Raw genomic sequence first — 19,659 nt, 5'->3', positions numbered from 1 at the left:
CACGACAGCATGGCTTGATGAATGGTGTGTAGGTCCATGCCTGGGATCCCAACCCACAAACCCCAGGCCGCCAAAGTGGAGCGCACAAACTCAACCACTACACCACCGGGCCGGCCCGGTAGTTAACATTTTTGAGCACAGTTTTAATGCACTAAATCACAAAGAACCTTACGCAAAGTGAGTCCAGCATTAAAAACTGTAAATTTAACAACACATTAGGACATGCCAGAGTTCCTCAGATTTTGCATTTGATTTGATTTCCTTTTTTATATCTCTTCACCTTTAAAATTTATTAGCCTAATCCAACAGCATTGCATCTTGGCCACTTGCACGCTTATACATTCAATATTTTTGGTGACTGTGGGAATGAATATTATTAGTCCGTACACTGTGAGTCCACTCGACTAAGCAAAGCGAGTCACTGAACTAGCAGCAGTCCTTTCCTGGGCTCTGGATGCTGCTTTCACCCAGTTGTAGGCTGACTCTGGTCTTGTGGTGTCTGTGGGCCACTGTTTCTTAATTAGTTTAGCTGAAAACAGGACTCTGCAGTACACTGATTACAGGCCGAAGTTTCTTTGCAATGCTGACAGCTCCTCTGCTGCGCCTTCCCCATCCTTCCAAATGCAGAGGGAGACACCTGAGCTGCAAGGACTCAGCCCTCAAGGAAGGAAAGGTGTGCAGGACCCACACGTCTCCTGTCAGGCTCACAGATCCACAAAGAACAGGCACTCTGCCCTGAGCAGGGGAACGCTCAGCACTTGACTTCCTCTCTGTGCTTTGCTTAGCTATGCTTTTTCTTTTTTCCTTTTTTTTAGTCCCAAATTCAAGGACAGAGAATAAGACAATGAAATCCCAAAGTTCAGACAGAACATGGAGTTTTGAGTGGTAAAGAGACAACATTTGTTTTACTTAACTAGAGTGACATTTGAATTGAAGGCAATAAAACAGAGGAAACAAAACCATTTTCTTTGAAATTCCTGGCTAAAAAAATATGAGAAAGTTTATGTAACAATCAATAATGTGAAGGCATTTGGGTTTCAGTGGCTTGTGAAGCAAATGATAAAAGCCTTTTCATGGCAAATCCTCCAGACCTTGACCACAAGAACTCATTTTTTAAAAATAATGATGACCAAAATTCTTCAAGTTGTGATGATAGCTGAGAAAACTAATCCTTTTATGTTAAGATAACTTGAAATACAAAAAAAATACTTCAGAAAAATATTTGTTCTATATTTCTCATCTTATCTGATGTTCCCTACCCTCAAAAATTTATAACACTCATTTATTTGATCTTTTATCAAGTATTTTTTTCTCCCAAGAGGCTGTAAGATTAAAGAGTTCATTCATCATCAGGCCTGTGCTGAGACCAAGAGAGGAGATGCTCAAACCTTAAAGACTTCCAGCTCCTCCAGAATGAGCTCTCCACTGGCAGAGCTGTTCGAAGGAAGGACCACCACCTTCTGCACTGTGCCCCGATCTGAAGCAAAGAAAGAGACAAAGAGACGTCACCGTAGTTTTTTTAAAGGAAAAACACATTTAGACATAAGACTACTGGCTTCCAATTTAGAATATTCTTTATGTAACTGCTTACTTATCAAAAACGTATATATTGCGCTATTACCGTTTGCAATACGTTGATTTTATTCCAGATCTCATATGTTTAAATTGAGATTATGTATAAGTCAAAAGGAACTAATGTGAATATTTTATATTTTGCACATATTTGGTGTAGTCATAACTGTGAAAGAAGAAAAAAATGTCCAAATAACTTATGAAGTCAAAAGTTCTGCTTTTGGGGGCCAGCCCCGTGGCACAGCAGTTAAGTTTGCACGTTCTGCTTCAGCGTCCTGGGGTGTGCTGGTTCGGATCCCGGGTGTGGGCCTACACACTAACTGTCAAGCCATGCTGTGGCAGGCGTCCCACATAAAGTAGAGGAAGATGGGCACAGATGTTAGCTCAGGGCCAGTCTTCTTTAGCAAAAGAGAGGAGGATTGGTGGCAGATGTTAGTTTAGGACTAATCTTCCTCAAAATAAAAGAGAAGTTCTGTTTTTGAACCAAGTGTATGTTTTCAAAATATTAATACAGAACTTTGTCTGGTCTTTAAGAATATTACTTACTCCTCCAAATCAACATTATAAAGTGACATTCCAGCATTTTTGTTAACATTGACACATAATGCTGTAGTTATCTAAGAAAAAAGATTACTAGGAATTAATTTTTTTTTCTTTGTTGAGGAAGATTGTCCCTGAGCTACCATCTGTTGCCAATCTTCTTCTATTTTGTATGTGGGATGATGCCTCAGCATGGCTTGAGGAGTAGTGTGTGTGTCCACACCCAGAATCCGAACCCGTGAAACCCAGGACACCAAAGTGGAGTGTTTGAACTTAACGACTATGCCACCGGGCCAGCCCCACTAGGAATTAATTTTTATAGTAACTGTATTATAAATCAGTAGTACTAAATTGACATTTGATTTGTAGCTGTGAGAGAGTTTAGGCACAATAAAATATTTCACTCACAGTTCAAAACAATTTTCAAAGCAGAAATAACTGTGGTTTCATTTCAAACGTGGACATCTATTCACAGAATTCTGTTTTCACACTTTTCTTTACTACTTGGGAATGTTTCTCTGGATATTCTTAAAATGTAGGGGAAAATCTGAAAATGGATGGGCCAAATAAATTGAAGCAAAAAAAAATTTACTCATATTTCCCAATTAGATTGCAGAAAACAGAGATGGTTGAATAAATCTCATATAAAAAATGTTATTTGCGCATGAGATTTTTAATTAAGATAATTTCATATGTCACATAAGCATTTTCTAAGCATATAATTACACCACTCTACCAATCACATAAATTTGGGGTTTAACAGAAACTAGTTGAGATTTAGCAATGTGGACTTTAAGCAAATTTGTGAGTGATTTGATAAAGTAAAAACACATTTCATCACCAAAATATGTTTTCTATTAAAATAACTAATGAACTCCCTCATGAATGTCAAGTCATTACCGTTTTAAAAACTACGAGCATGTAACTGTGAATTTGTAATCCGGAAAGGTGAATTCTCATCAACAGATACTGAAACGTTTTTTAAATCTGTTAAAAAATGTCAATAAGAAGAGTCAACTTGAACCAAATTGTACAGGACTTTACAACCAGGAACCATTTAGCGATGAATACCGCAAATCTTAGATCTCACATCTTAAACTGGCCTCTATTGCACAGGCAAGAGTTACTCTGACATAAAAGATCTCATTTCATGTTTATGGTTTTTATTTTATGAACCTAATTGAAAGACTCACAATAATTACTAACAAAAAATAAATTCAATTTGAATTCATTACTGACTCAAAAAATAAAAACCTACTAAATGATAATAAAAAAAAAAGTCTATACAGAAGAACAAGACTTAGAGATTTTGCTGGAACAATCTCTGAATCTTGTAAGAGTCCCCAGCATGAGCATCTGATCCTACAAGTTCCAAACTACACCTCGTAATTTAAGATTTACTTAAGCCACACTCAGGAGTAACCCCAAAGCTTTGCAGGCTCTGGGTGTAATGAAAAGGTGTAATTGAAATTCCTCTGTTCCACTGATCAGAGCATCAGCTGATCCTTAGGATCAGCCCTGGTGACAATTTGTGCTACTTGCTTGGACGATAAGTAACTACCCAAGTATCAAGTGGAAAGGAAAAACGTTTGAGGCCTCAGTGCAGAGCCCCGTCACAGCTGAAAGTGGTGAATGTGGCTGGAGGCACGCCCCAACTTCTGTGAAGATTCATCACAACGAGCAGTGGAAGCTTCGAGGGGAACAGAATACATCAACAAACCTAAAATTAACACAGTCCCAATTTATAAAGCCGCACGAAAGGGGCTCTCGATTCCAGAGGCTCCCAAAGGTCAAACCATGGGCTCTGAGAATTAATTAAGTTTCTCAAATGAGACAACCAGCTCCTTTTTCACCTAATGTTTTAACTCACTACGAGAGCAATATTTTACATAAGTCATCATTTCTTCTGAAAAAACCCACAACAAAACACTCTCTTCATGCCATTTATAAAATATTACACAAAGAGCAGCTATAAAATAGGCTAATAAAAAGATAGTGCAAAATGTGCTGTTCCCTCATTTGCAATAAAAGCTGGAATACCATTTTCATTTATTGCTTGTCTTCTTATTTTAGTTGTTTTTTTTTTTACTGGTAATGATGAGTAGATTTCCATTTTATTTTAAGACAATTAAAGGTAAAAACATATTTTTCTACAAAATAAAACAATGTCAACTTATCTGAACCTCGCAAAAAATACAACTAAATTTAAGTATTGGTAATGTTTCTACCTGACAATCAAGTTTAAATAAAGTCATAGAAATGCAAGATATTCATGGAGAAACAAATATTTACTGGATGCCTACTATGTGCCTGGTTCTATGGTAAACAGTACTATTTAAATCTGACTTTTAAGAAAATAAATATCCATTTTAATTCCTTTACTTGTATCGGTACTTAATGAGCCAGCATTTCTGGAGAGCCCTTCATTATGATGGTTCAATTTTCATCAAAGTATCACAAATGAACATATCTGTTCCTATCAGAATTCCACATAGTAAAGTTTTTACATGCATAAAGAAGAACAGGAATTCAAATTTGTGCCTTCAAATATGAGTGGAATAGCCTTAAATCCTCATAGTATTGTGAATCATCACTATTAACGGTGATTACTTCGGGTTTTATGAGACCTTAAACGTATGTAATTTGGAAGACTTTCTTTAAGTAAGATAACACAAAAATACAAAAACAGAATTGTTTGTGTCTTTCCCAAGCAATTACAAAGGAGGGACTCTAAAGTTTACGGTAACTCTACCTCTGATAACCAGCCTAGTTTTCTAAAAAAAAAAAAATTCTATAAACTGGACAATAACACCATCTCTAAATTGAAGAATCTCTAACGATCCAGCAAAATGTCACCTACAATATCTTATCTCTAAAGTTCTACTGTCCAAGACCACTCTCTCACAGGTCAGCCAAGGGTCGGAAATTTCTTCTTTAATTGAAGGCAAACACATCTACCTCCTATTTCTCTAACTTATAGGCCTTTCTTCTACAGCTCTGAGAATGCACTAGATCTCTTTTTCATGTTTCTCCAAGTTTATCTTTGCACCCTCTGACCTTCCCGCTCTGGTCTAAGCACGAGTGCTCCTTTCAGGGGTGTCTACGCAAAGTCAAAACCAAACCACTTGGCCTGCCTTTCTCTGAACACCTGGCAGTTTAAAATCATCCCATTTTTAATGTAGGGCTCAGAATTACACATATTTATGCACCTGCTTTACCACAGTGCAAGACCTCCCCGAGACTGGACTATTTCAATACTTCTAGTAGTTAACCCATAACTTAGCTCAGGATCTCTAGTACTTGGGGCCTCAGAAACAAACACCCCTACTCTAGTGCACACCATTTTCGAGGCTCCACTCTGGAGCCTTAACTTGGTCCAATTTAGTCATGACTAAGTGGACCAAGTTCTTAGTGGACAGATGAATTGTCAAATGCGTAAGTGATATTTCAGTCAGCTGTGGCACTGGGAAAGAGCCAATATTTATGGGATCACCCATGGCTACTCCCTAAGCAGCTGCGTGTTAATGGGACAGCTTCTCTCAACATGCAGTCATGGTAGACACCTACAGCTTTCTTTTCAAAACATACTCACAAATCCTTCAGTTCCCTATATGGGAAATACTTCTGAGGCGTTCATGGGCTGTATCATCCACTTCTTAACAAATAAGTGGACTGGGTTGCCTTCCACCCATTGTCACTCATTGATTCAACAAGAAATTATTGAGGACCTTCAGTGTGCCGTGTCCAGAATGGATGCAGAGATAAGTAGGCGTAACACTCAAGAGTTCGGAGTCTAGAGTTTATGGTTTTTTGAGAAGTGTGTTCCCATTAAAATGTTAGTCATTGAGAGATGTACATTCCAGAATGTCCATAAAACTCCCAATCACTTATGTCCCCACAAAGCCATCTCTGTACCCATTAGTGTGAAGGTGATGATAAGATAGTTATCAAATGTCTTCCTTCCAGGGATGGTGAGAATGGCATTCCTTGAATGTCCTCACAGCTATAAATCCATTTTACTGTTCTGCAGAACGGGGCCGCTGCTTTTATTTTCCTGGGAAAAGCACCACGGCTACAGTATAGTCACAGCAAAGCAGAGGCTCTTCTTTGGTCCTCAAGCCTCAGTCTGCTGTGTGTAAAATGTAAACGATAATTATACCTTCTGTAACGGACATCTGTTACTAAGGCCAGAATTGCTTCCCCTTCTTCTGGTAATAACTCCCCGAGGCATTGTCTGGAAACGACACCTCTCTCATTCTTGATCCACAGGGCTAAGGAATGGGGTCTCTCTCTTCCAGCTCCAGGGAGACGCACAAGACTTCGGCCGGTCCAGTGGGAGCATCCCCTTTGCCCTGTGATCCACGCAGGAGTGGGCGTGGAAACAAGTCCTGGCCCAGCCCTCCCCGGGGCCTGAGACCAGGGCTGTTAACGCCTTGTAAATCTGGAGGTGGTGGGCCGTCCTTGCTACCACACGCAGAGGTTCCATTTGAGACTAAACAGCACAGAGGAAAGGAGAACTGAAAGATGCTAAGTTCCTGACAACATCGTTTTAACACTAATTCAGCTATGTCTGAGGCTGCCTCCTGGGTTTGCCAGTTGAACCCCAAAAAAGCATTATTTTGTGTTAACTAGTTTGAGTAAGGCTTGTCGTCACTTTCGGTAGAAAGAGTTCTGACTAACAAAAATGAAATGAATAATACCTGGAAGCTGCCTAGCATGACGGCTGGCACAAAGTACACACTCAGTAAGTACAAGTCATTTTCAGTTGGAGCCTGACCACTTACTAAGCTTTTTCTTTTTTCTTTTTTAGTGAGGATGATTGGCCCTGAGCTAACATCTGTAGCAATCTTCCTCTATTTTGTATGTGGGATACTGCCACAGTGTGCTTGATGAGCAGTGTCTAGGTCTGCACCTGGGATCTGAACCCGCAAACCCCGGGCCACTGAAGCAGAGCGCATGAATTCAACCATTATGCCACCTGGCCAGCCCCCCCTAAGCTTGTGACATTATTGGAGTCACCATTTCTTTCTGAACTTTAATTTTCTCATCTATGAGATACAGATAATGGGAATACTTGGAAGACTTTAAAGCACGTGGTGTGAACCAACCAAGACAAACCTCACAGGTGATTTGCACAACGTAAATCTATACACAAAGATAACACACTACGTTATCACTAACTCACTTTAGTGACTTTAATTTTCTTTTGTTTCATTGAATCTTTAAAGAAAATTCCCCAGGCAAGCTTCTTTCCTGCCTTACGTGGTCCATTTTTATATAAGATATTTTTTCTTGCTAATATGGAGGAGCCCAGCAATATTATCCTGGAACCTTTCCACCGTCTCCAGACAGGAGAGCTCGCATTCACAGCTCAGTGAGTGCTGGCTGCTCACACAAGCAATCGAGCACAGCTCACTGCCCAGCAGGGCCTTCCATCCAACAGTGATCAGTGTGTCCGCCTGCTGAGTCTTATGTAAACCACAGCCCTTAGAGTTTTCCCTGGAAACTGCTCTGCCAAGCTGCCTGCGTGCCCTGGGCTTCTGGCTGCCTGGGGAGTCGGGAGAATTCCACCTCCTAACCAGACCTGGTCAGTTGCAACCCCATGCATGACTTCACAGGTGAATTACTGCAGGAAAATCGCACTAGTATCTACTAACTAAAATTAGTATTATAAAAGAGAAAATCACTGTATTTTTTAAAGACATCTTCCTTTAATATAATTTTATGAGCTAATTTGCTTATTACAACAAAGAAACAGAAGGCCAACCCCAGTGGCCTAGTGGTTAAGCTCGGCATGCTCCGCTCTGGTGGCCCAGGTTTGGTTCCCAGGCGTGGACTGACACCACTTGTCCATCAGTGGCCATGCTGTGGTGGTGGTTCACATAAGAAATAGAGGAAGACCGGCAATAGATGTTAGCTCAGGGCAAATCTTCCTCAGCAAAAAAAACCCAAAAAATACCCCAAATAAACATGTATAGATGCATATAATATATATACAGATGTCTGTATTTTTAAAACTGCATATACATGAAATTACAAAAATATCCACTTAATCAGCAAATGTTAAAATAATGCTAAAACCTAGGATGGCATGGATATAAGGAAATAGGTGTTTTCAAACACTTTTGGTAGAAAAGCAGAAAAATCTTTCCGGAGGGCCTCATGGCAGTTGGCCATGATGGAGTGACTGATACGAGAACAGTCATCCTGGAGGAAACGACTACAAAACTGGACAAAGCGTAGGCAGCGATTCTTTCTAGATGTGGAGAACAGCACAAGACTGAAGGAAGGGAAAATCACAGGGTAATCTTTATGACTAACTCACTTTCTGCCTGGGGACGATCTCCCAACACAGGCACGGAGAGCTGCTGTCCAAGTAGCGCATGGTGGTCCTGCTAAGATCGGGAGGCACATATGAGAATTTGGCGCGGCTGAGGCAAATAAACTCTGTGGCACCAAAGAGAGGGAGTGCCCAGAAAGCGGGTCCCAGAAGTCCACACAGAAATCCCCTGTGAGTTTGCGGCTGATTCCTGGGCTATATATTTGCAGGATGAGACTACCCTAGGCTTAACAGATTGCAGCTGCAATGGGGAGAGTGGAACAGAAAAATTATAGGTTCAGCAGTCCTGAAGAGCAACGCTGGGTGAGGATGGGGTTCTCGCCCGATCACAGTAGACAGATCTCATCAACACCCTGTTAAGACTCCTGGCATCCAGGTGATGAACGAAAGGCTGAGCCTGTGAGAGGCAGTGCCACATTCTAGAATGAGACCTACCTTAAGCCTGCCCTAATGGAACTTATAACCAAGGCCTGATCAGACATACACAGGAGAGAGTTGGAAGTCTGAATCCTGCTAAATCAGAGCGACTTATCTTGAGCACAAACATTTTATTTATTTATTTATTTTTGAAGATTGGCACCTGAGCTAACATCTGTTACCAATCTTTTTTTTTTTTTTTTTCTGTCTTCTTCTTCCTAAAGCCCCTCAGTACGTAGTTGTATAATCTAGTCTTAGGTCCTTCTGGTTGCGCTATGCAGGACCCCACCTCAGCATGGCCTGAGGAGTGGTGCTAGGTCCACACCCAGGATCCAAACCAGTGAAACCCTGTGCCTCCAAAGTGGAGCGCGCAAACTTAACCACTTGGCCACAGGGCCGGTCCCTGAACACAAAAATTTGACAGAGAGTAAAATAAGTCTAAACAAACTCAAGGTGATAATTGACTGCCTGCTAGAAGAAGAATTAACAGTCTTCAGGGGACAATAAGAGAATCTAAGGCCAAGGCATTCCTATAATGTCCAGCATCCTACAATAACAATAATTACTACATATGAAGAGAGAGAGAGAATACGAGTGAACGCGTGGTCAACAGTCATGAAAAAAAGGAAGTCAAGATTATCCAGATATTAGACTCAGCAAATAACAACTTTAAAGCAGCCATTATAGCTATTATATACATCTTCAAAAAGTTAAAAGGAAATTCAGAAATGAATGGAAGATACCGTCTTAATAAAGAACAGATAGGAAAACTCAGCAAAGAAATAAACTATAAAATAGTCAAACGGCTATCTTAGAACTAAAGTACAACAACTGAAATGAATCTTAACTCCAGGGACTTACTAGCAGATTGGGGTTGAAAGAAGAAAGAGTCAAGGAACTTGAAGTCAGATCGATTGAAATTATCTGGTTGCAAGAATACAGAGAAAAAATGATTGAAGAAAGTGAGCAGCGTCTCTTGGGCACATATGACATTATCAAGTAGTCTAATATATGTGGAATTATTACAAAGGAAAACAAGGGGAGACTGGAGAAGGATAAAAACAAGGAGAAATTGTGGAAGAAAAAAATATTTGAGGAAATAATGGCTGAAAATTTTGCAATTTGATGAAAACTATTATATTGTAGATCTCAGAATTCAGTGAGGCCCAAGCTGAACAGATATGAAAAGAGAAAACCTAGGCACGTTATATTTAAACTGCTGAAAGCAAAAGATACAGAAAAAAAATTTGAAAGAAGCTAGAGAAAAAAGACATTACGTCACAAGAACAAGGAATATAATTATTACTGACTTTTTATTAGAAACCATGGAGGACAGAAGATAATGGAATGACATTTTTTTTAAATGCTGAAAGAAAAAGAGTTAACTCAGAATTCTATATCCTGTGAAAACATTCTTAAAAAAATGAACATGAAATCAGTCATTTTTTAGACAAATAAAAACTGGGAAAATTTGTTGCCTGAAGACCTCCTGCATTTGAAGAAATGCCAAAAGATGTCTTTTAGTCTGAAGGGAAATAATACAAAATGGAAACTCGCGTTTAGAGGAAGAATAAAGAGAACCAGACACGACCCCCGTCTATCAGGGCCGACGGGCTTGCAGGCACGTTTTGCAACTGCTGCAGCTCTTTGCAAACCTGAGACAAGCTGACTAAGGACAAAGCAGATCCAGGCTCCCTGCTAAGGAGGATGGAGCCAGAAACTCCAGAGAAAGAAGCTGAGGACCCAGTCAAACCACACCTGAAACCACCCACCACTGGGTTTTCCAGTTTTAGGAACCAATGCATCTTTAAGAAAAAATAAACAAACAATGGCATTGCTGAGAATCTTAAGTGATAGCAAAATAAAATATCTTCCCCCCCAAAAAAAGCCAAGCAGAGCTATTGTGACATCTTACAGAGTGAGAAAACAATTGGTATTTAAGTATAATCCCTCTATTTGAGCAGGGCACCCCATCCTATTAATGCAGGCCCATTATCTTTTATTTGAACCTCTAAATTGCAAAAGTCCTTTTTTTTTTTTCTTTTTTAAATTCCTTTGGTGGTAAAACCTGTCCTGACTTGAACTAATTTGGTCACAAAACCTGACCTGCACTAACTTGAGGCTATCTATGGTCTTTATTTACTACACTTGGTTTGAAGATTTCTGTGTTTCACTGCAGAAACAGCACTGCGAATTTCAAGGGTGTGGTCCGGGGCTCTGCAAACCTTTTTACCTAATACACATGCATATATCACCTTTTCCTATTCAAATACTTCTGTGTCCTGAAACACATTTGTTTTCAAATAAGGGAAGATAAACTGGAATTGTTCTTTCTTATTTTGTTCATTTATTTTCTAGATGTTTTAAAAAATCATACGTAACGAGCAATAAAAAGTAGTAATTTTAAGAGATGCAAGTAAGTGAAGGTACAGACTGACATCGTGTTTCCGTTATAATTAAAGTGACAAAGTAGAGGAATCTTCAAAGTGTTAACCCAGGACCCTGCTGTGGAGTCTGCCTAAGATCAGTCACATGAGAAGGGACACAGCCAGTGAGCCCTGCTCCCCAGACGCTGAACACGTGGTCTGCGTGTAACCTTGCTCTGTGACGACTCTTTCTTTGCAGTCAGCTCTCAGGAGTAAGTAACTATCACTCATTAACAGCCCAGTTCATGGCAGCTCCGATACCATCACTGAAAAGAAAAATACAGCCACTCCCAAACCTGCAAGAGCGTCCTCTATTTCCGTGTTACCCATTCTGGTTTTACACTTGCAAATGGTGCAAACCTGAGCAGACCTGCTCCTGAGGTCCTTTTTATTTCTAAAATGTGGATATAGCGTTTGCCTTAGATAACCTACAAGGCTGTTCAAGATCCAAGGAGAGAGCCTGTGCGAACCTTCGTCGTAAACCCTTCAGAGGTTTTAAGTTTTACTCTTCAGGGTCTGAAGTTGTCCTTCCTTATGCCCACTCTCTGCCTGTTACAGAAATTGTTTCTTTCCTGTTCTTATATCCCAGTGTCTCACTCACATCTGTAATTTCCAGACAAAAGAAATGCCTCTGATATATTCCCAGCAGACCCATCTGTGATCCGTCATTAAAACTTTTTTCTCCCCGCTTTTCCTAATAGAGTGTGTACTCAAATTTAGGCAATACTGTACAGTAATTATGCACCTTGTTCGTTGCCTGTTTCCTCCCACAAGAAACGACTCTACAAAATGAGAGACGATGGTGTGTCCTCTGCACCGCTTATGTCTAGTGACTAGAACAGTATCAGGACTCGTAATAGGAATTCAAAATATTGATGAATGCATAAACTTACATACCCACAATATACATTTATATTTATGGATATGTATGCTCAATTTCAATAAATATGTATCTAATACAGGCACACGTTTACGTACCTGTTGAATGCTTACTAATTCCTAGGCTGTACGCTCAGGGTTTTACACGTCTCATCTCTTTAATCTTTAGAATAAGTCCATAAAGTAGGTATGGTTAAGGAAACCAGGCTTGCAGATGTTATAATAAGCTGTTTTTGGGTGAATTCTATGGTAAGAATTAGGGAACACGCTTTGACATTCAAAGGACCTAGGTTTAAATCCTGCCCTCTATCACTTAGCAGTTTGATAACCGTGAGCAAATTATATAACTACTCTAACAAGCTATTCTGTATTTAACAAGGTTTGGGAAGGAAAAATCCCAACCAAAATTAGAGCTGCTCCTTATGAGGAAAGTCTCTGGAAATTTTAATTTGCCATATCACACTGCATATGCAGGTCTAGAATTTTACAGGTAAACACAAGCGTGCTTGGATCCATTACTCCTGTGGAAAGTTCGGGAGCTGGAGTTACACATTTAGACGGGTTAACTGAAAAGCAGACTTCCGGGGCAAAGTTGAAAGAGAAATCTTAAGGTTAATGATTTTACTAAACTGGCAATTATACAAGGAGTGACTAAATTATAAGTTTTGGTTTAGTTGTGGCTTACCAAAAAATCAGAAAACAGCAAAATGTGCCATTTTAAACATTTGACTTAATTATTTATTCAACTAAGGTGTCTGTCCTCATGAAAATATCTGCTGTATCTAATGTACCAAATGTGTTTAATAAGTTTGCAATACAATAAGCTTGTTCATTTTGGTTCTAGAAGCTAATTTTCTCTTTGAGGGTTAAAAAAATATAATTTAGCATCAGAGCAAGTGATAATCCATCAACATATGGATTATTATAGCTATTTCCTGCTGACACAGCTAAAGAATACTCGAATAGGATCTCAGAAATCACTAAAATTAATGTGTTAGGATTTTGTAATCACTAAAATTTACACATCACATTTTAATATCTCTTACTGCATTATATTATGAATCTTTTATTTACATGTCAATTTCAAACAAATAAACTTACTTTGACTAATGCAGACATACATTCTACGTAAGTTTTACTGATCCTACACAGGATGCAACAATTAAATTTCCAAAGATGCAAACTTGGGGCTAACTCTTTCTAATTAATCCTTTATTGTTTCGGGGAAGAATTACTCATCTGAGGTTAATGAAGTTTATGGTCACTAATTAACCTACTTCCTGCACTGTTTTTATCATAAGATCGGCTGTTCTGCACTGGTTTTCAAAGTTTAAGCCACACACAGAAACCAGCCTGGGGCCAGCCAGGTGGTGCAGCGGCTTCCACTTCCGTCGCCCCGGGTTCTCCGGTGCAGATCCTGGGTGCAGACATGGCACTGCTTGTCAAGCCATGCTGTGGTAGGCGTCCCACATATAAAGCTGAGGAAGATGGGCACGGATGTTAGCTCAGGGTCAGTCTTCCTCAGCAAAAAGAGGAGGATTGGCAGCAGATGTTAGCTCAGGGCTAATCTTCCTCAAAAAAAAGAAAAAAGAAAGAAAAAAAAGAAACCAGCCTGGAACATCTACCTGCATTTCTGGATGCTTGGGTAAAGAACAGAGCTTTCCTCTCTTCATCTTGTCACCTCTCAACCTGCTATTTACTGCCCATGTTAATCCCTTCTTGCTTCCTCTTATTCACCTCCCTCTTTCCACTGGAATGTCTATTCTCCTCTCAAACTTGATGGGTCTGTAAGGAGACAGGACCACAAGGAAGGCAGCGTGTCACAACAAGGGCACTGAGATATCTGTGCCACGTCTGATGATCTTGACCACTGCTTCTCTTTTCTCAAGGCCACCAGGATGCTCCTTCCTCTTACGCTCCCGCTACCTTCACAATCACTCCTTCATCTTCTTGGCAAATACTCTTTATTTTCCCAGCCCTTAACTGAGCTCGCCAGAGTCAAATCCTTATCTGCATGGTCTCCTACAGTGACCTCAAGGATTGTCGTGGACTCAGCTAACACCCACACTGCTAAGGACGCTCGTATCTACATCTCTAGCACAGCCCTCTCTGCTGAAGTGCATCTAGGATAACACCCACTTGGACTTATCGATCTGGATGGTCCACCAAATCTTTAACTCAATGTGAGACAGAGCTGGGCTGTTCCTAACAGCTTCACAACCCTAAGCAAGCCATTTAACCCCTCAAAGCCTCAGTTTACACAACTGTGAAATGAGGATAATGATTCTCTCTCATTGGGTTGCTAGGAGTTTTTAATGAGATAACATATTTTAGATGATAAATTCAGTCTCTGAGGCATAACAGGTCATAGGAAAGGAAAGGTGTGTCATTCCAAAAGGAGTTCATTCCTCTCCAAATCTGGTTGCTGATTTGATATCCCCCGATCAGCGAGTGGTGCTTCTTTCTACCTATTTGCCAACCTGCAAATCTACAAAACACTTGACATTTTCTCACTCTCCCACCTTTTCCAAATCAATCTGTTATCATCAGGTCCTTTCCTCTTCCTAAATATCTCTTGAACTTGATAACCCCTCTCAACCTCTGACTTCTAACCCCCGTCTTAATTTAGGCTCTCATCATTTCTTGCCTGTAACAGCCATGATGTCTCCTAACTGGCCTTCTTTTCTCTGTCTGTAATGTATCCTCCACATCATTGACAAAGTGGTGGATATACCTTGTACATGGGCAGCGGCTGACTCACCCTAAGGTGACCCTGCATGAGTCCTGCCCTTATGTAACTTCCCGTGAATGCAGGTGGAATGTAACATGTGACCTGCTTCTAACCAACAGAATAATGCAGATATGATGGTGTGTCAGCCCCACGACTACCCTACATTGTATGAGACCCCATTTTATCAGACTGAAAGAAGAGACTCCGCTCAAGTCGAAGGAGCAAAAAACCATATTTTGAACGGCCAACAAAGAGATCTATGTAGCCGGGATATGCAGTGGCCTCATTCCTGCATCAGAACTTAATTTTCCCAAAATCACATGAGTTTGGAAGAGACCTTGACCTCCAGAAAGGAGCACAGTCTGCTCACATTCTGATTGCAGCCCTGTGAGACCTTGAGCAGAGCCCAGCTAAGCGTTCACCTACAGAAATTGAGAGACAGATAATAAATGCACGCAGTTTTAAGCCACTGATTCTGTGCTAATTTGATATGCAGCAACAGAAAACTATCTCAAAAAAGTATCAGCCATCACTCCCTTCCTGGGCTTTACAGATCCTTATATGGTATAGACTGTAACGCACTGCTCTCCACGAAGGTGTACTTTGCTCTTTCCCCAGACATCTCTGGATAATTCTCTTACTCTTCCAAGTCTGTGCTCAACTCTAACTTTCTCAGTGAGGCAAATCCTGACCACAAATCTCCTTTCACTGGCTTTGCATTTTTTTTTTCATAGCCCTTATCAACTTCGAACAGGTTATATGATTTGATTATTTATTACGGTCATTTTCTCTTTCAGTAGAACGTAAGCTCCTCCAGGGCAGAGAGCTTAGTCTCTTTGCTTCACTGACGTATCCCAAGCCCCCGGAAGAGCGCCTGCCACATAATAGATGCTCAATACTATTGACTGAATTGGATTGAATTCTCTCCTCCACTGAGCCCCGAGCTCCGTAAAGGAAAGTGCTGTTGCTGTTCTTTATACATCGTAAGCCCTGACATGCAACAGGCTCAGTAAGTTCTAATGAGGGAACAAATCACATCATTGTAATGTTTTACTATGTTCTTCTCTACTTGTTGAGAAAGAGCTATACAACCAAGCATATTATCTTTTTGCATTAATCTGTAAGGTCTTTGCCAGAGTTTTAAAACATCAGAATTGATGATTCTTTATTTTAGAAATTCCTACGAGAAACATCAAATAGTTTTATTCTAGTCTTTCAATTAAGCTGAAATACAAAACCCAGTTGTATTAGTTTTTATGTTGCTGCTATAACAAATTACCACCAATTTTGTGTTTTAAAAGAACACATTTATTATCTCACAGTTCTGTAGACCAGAAGTCTAACACGGCTCTCACTGGGTTGAAATCAAGGCGTTCCTTGTTGGATAAACTAAGGACAATCTGCTTCCTTGAATTTTCCAGCTTCTAGAGACCAGCTGAATTCCTTGGCATATAGTCCCTTTCCGCCATCTTCAAAGCCAGCAGAGTCACATCCCCCTGACACTCCTTCCACTGTCACTTCTCCCTCTGTGGGAAGGTCTTCTGCTTTTAAGAAGCCATGTGATTAGACTGGGCACACAGGCAATTCAGGAGAATCTCCTCCTCTCAAAGTCTACAGCATTCATCACATCTGCAAAGTCTCCTCTACCGTGTAAGGTGACGTATCCACAGGTCCTGAGTGTTAGGACACAATCTTTGGAGGCTATTGTCCTACCTACTTCATTCGTGGAAGAGGAAAATAAGTATTCAGTGAATCAAAACATACATGACTAACACTGCAGATTCACCTTGGAACATCCAGCTTCAAATCTTTTGTTCCAATTTACACTACACTTCATATTCTAAAATGAAACATCTCTTTCCATTTTCTACAATTTGAACTCTTCCCGGTTCAATAGAAAATATTTTAAAACTGGTTTTCCACAAACTCCACCCCAGCTGACAGCTAGCCATGGACCTCCCTTGGGTAGTCGTGGAGAAAAGGCCTGGCCTGGCTGAGGCACAAAGGTTGCTGAGTCCCCCTCAGGGAACCCTGAGCACATCAATAACACGAACACAGTGTGATTATTTCTTAACACACACATGAAAGACTTCATAAATTAATGTCTGTAGGCCAGAAAACTTTCTTACACTCATATAAGAGTAAGGGGTTAAATGAAGGCAACATAAAGGGATGAGGTTTGACAGGAATTTTTTTCAAGTCTTCCAGGAAAATATCAGGGATCCAACAGTGAAACAGCCAGTGCTACAGAGCCAATCTGCCGCCACTCCTTGCAGGAGGCACTCTCCTCCAAATATATCAATCGAATATACAGAATCCATTTTAATTAAGTAAACAGAAGCACACCAAAGAGATCTATATGTGTTTTGGTGGGTGGGGAAGGCATTTTGAACACAGCTATAAGCTCCATTGCAAAACAAATTTTGAAATGCACTAAGATTCAGTGATGCATCAAAAAAGAAAGTCAAGTCCTGTCCCATTTCTGCTTCTTCTCCTCTCTCCCCAAAATGTTACCTCCTTTACTCCTAAATATATGGTAATTGACATAAAAAGATATCAGAGTCACAGGATAAATTCTAGCACAGGTAAGTTAACTCACACACAAAGCCAGTCCGTTCCAAGTATTCTCTGTCACCTCGTAAGATATATCTTGTTCACAGGGAAGACTCGGCGACAACATGTAGATGGGCGAGAATGACTGCTGTCACTCAAAGAAAGCAGTGTGATGCTGACATTGAATGTCAGCACATCAGCGTACCATCCTGACATATGTGGATGAAACATTTAATCCACAGCAAAATCAGAAAATACTAATGAAATTACCTTAACTTCATAAAAGGCAAATGACATAAAGTGGTGGTGGTGAATGAGGTAGTCATGGAAAGAGGATAAACGCTCAGGATGTGAAATCAGACCGCAAGAATTTATAGTCTTGTTGTCTCATGAACTAAATATCCACGTGATCTTAACTGATCTGAGCTTTTCTCCAAACACAGTGGAGGTTAAGCGCAAGTCATTTACTCACTCATTCAAATAAGATCTATTGAGTGACAACTTTCAGTGATGCACTATTCTGTGTCCTGAGGCTGCAGCTATGAGTAAATTTACAAGACAAGTGTTCTTGTCCTCACGGAGTCCACATTCTCACAGTTCCTCACAGGATAGTTACAAGGGTTGATGAGATTCAATGACACACCTGGCAAAAGGTAAACACCGTAAATAAATCTAATTAGGATCATTACAACAGTGATGCAATGTTTTAGAAACCTGAAAAAGTATACTTATTGAATAAGAATACTAAATCAAAAAATGGGTCGCTCAGGCAAACCAGAAACACTGAAATTTGGATAATCATTATGTAAGATTTGTGCTGTCTTCAAAAGAATGTTATCTCTGAAGAGCAGCTTGAAGGAAAAGAACTCTGCTTTTTGAAATAAATTTTTTTCAGCAATTAGTCATACACTTATGTTTAATAAATTGTCCTTTTACAGTAAAACTTAAATGAGAACGTTTGTCTCTGATTAGCGACCACCATAGGGGCTATCTTCCTTTCTTTTCTCTTCACGCATCCCCTCTCTGCTGCTCTTCCACAGGTCAAGCAGTCATCACACTGCGATTTATCATCTTTCTCTTGTCAGTTTGCCATCATTCCACTCTGTTCCATTAGCATTTCCTGCTGTGAAAACCCCTGCAGAATCCCTGGTAAATTCTCCTAAGTTTCCAGATTGTGTTTTGGAAGGCAGTGAACCATGACATTATTAATAACCAGTGACTCACAAAGGGATTCGCTCCTTACTCCTCAGCGAGGGGAGTCTAGACGTCACCCTCAGAGCGACAGTCACGCACAGCTTCCAGCTGACGGCAGCCTGTCCTGAGCTCCAGTGCTCCACTCCAGCTATCAGATTTTATGTGGAGTACTTTGAGTGCTTTAAAAATCAAGGTGCTTGACTCAGCAGGTCATTAAGTGTGCCATTCCGCGAGATGCGACCCCAGGACTCGTCAGTTACTATGAAGGCAGTTATCCTGTGACACTGCCGGGAAAACACATTAAGGCTTCAGTCACCAATGTGGCACACACTTCAAAACCCCACACGTTCAAAGGGCTTCCTGGGCCAACATTCCAGCTTAGTGCTCGTCCAGCTAGACGGAAGCTACTAAGAAGCTCGACACAGTACACGCTGTAGAAGAATTTTGGCAGAGCACCACATATATCGACCTTACATTAAAAAATCATGGCAGCCTTAAATCATCCTAAACCTCTAACGTCCATTCACAAGAATACTCTGGTTCTGCCCTCAGAAACCGCACGTCATTCTGACTCATGATAGCGCTAAAAATGTAAATTTGACAGAATGTGTCTGAACCTGACCCAAATGCTTACATATTTTCGTAACTCCAGAGGCAAAAGGAAAACAGGCAAAAATTTCTCCCTTGTGCAATGCAGTCAGCTTTGAACAAACGGCCTGGGTGAGAGCAGCAGGTGGCAAAGTCAAAACAGAGACTTAATCCCATGGGCACCGTGGCCTGCTGTTTTATGGCCCTTCCCAACGACTGAAAAAAAAGGAAAAGGAGCAAGGAGAAGAAAAATACCCACGGCCCTAATACTAAAAACCAAAAAAAGGAAAAAAAAAGTTACAAATCATCAACAAATACCGCCAAATATAAAAAAGCACTGATTTTCAAATACATTTTTCTCAACCTGTGCTCCTTTTCAGAGGACGGAGAAGCAGGAATGAATGGGAAAATAACTAAGC

The 19,659-nt window shown here is 40.4% G+C and overlaps 1 protein-coding gene across 2 annotated transcripts in view; it reads right to left on the bottom strand.

The window, feature by feature from the left end:
* The window catches only part of SEMA3C (semaphorin 3C), a 161,921-nt gene that overhangs the window by 20,709 nt on the left and 121,553 nt on the right, over window positions 1-19,659 (bottom strand). For both annotated transcript variants that reach the window (XM_023638817.2, XM_023638818.2), the window contains exon 13: window positions 1,389-1,477. In XM_023638817.2, coding sequence (XP_023494585.1) covers window positions 1,389-1,477 — 89 coding nt within the window. The remainder of the gene's footprint in view (window positions 1-1,388; window positions 1,478-19,659) is intronic.

Source organism: Equus caballus, chromosome 4, assembly GCF_041296265.1.
Source record: "Equus caballus isolate H_3958 breed thoroughbred chromosome 4, TB-T2T, whole genome shotgun sequence".
Classification (NCBI taxonomy): domain Eukaryota; kingdom Metazoa; phylum Chordata; class Mammalia; order Perissodactyla; family Equidae; genus Equus; species Equus caballus.
Note: the sequence above shows the minus strand (reverse complement) of the source record. Positions and strands in the feature narration are given on the sequence as shown.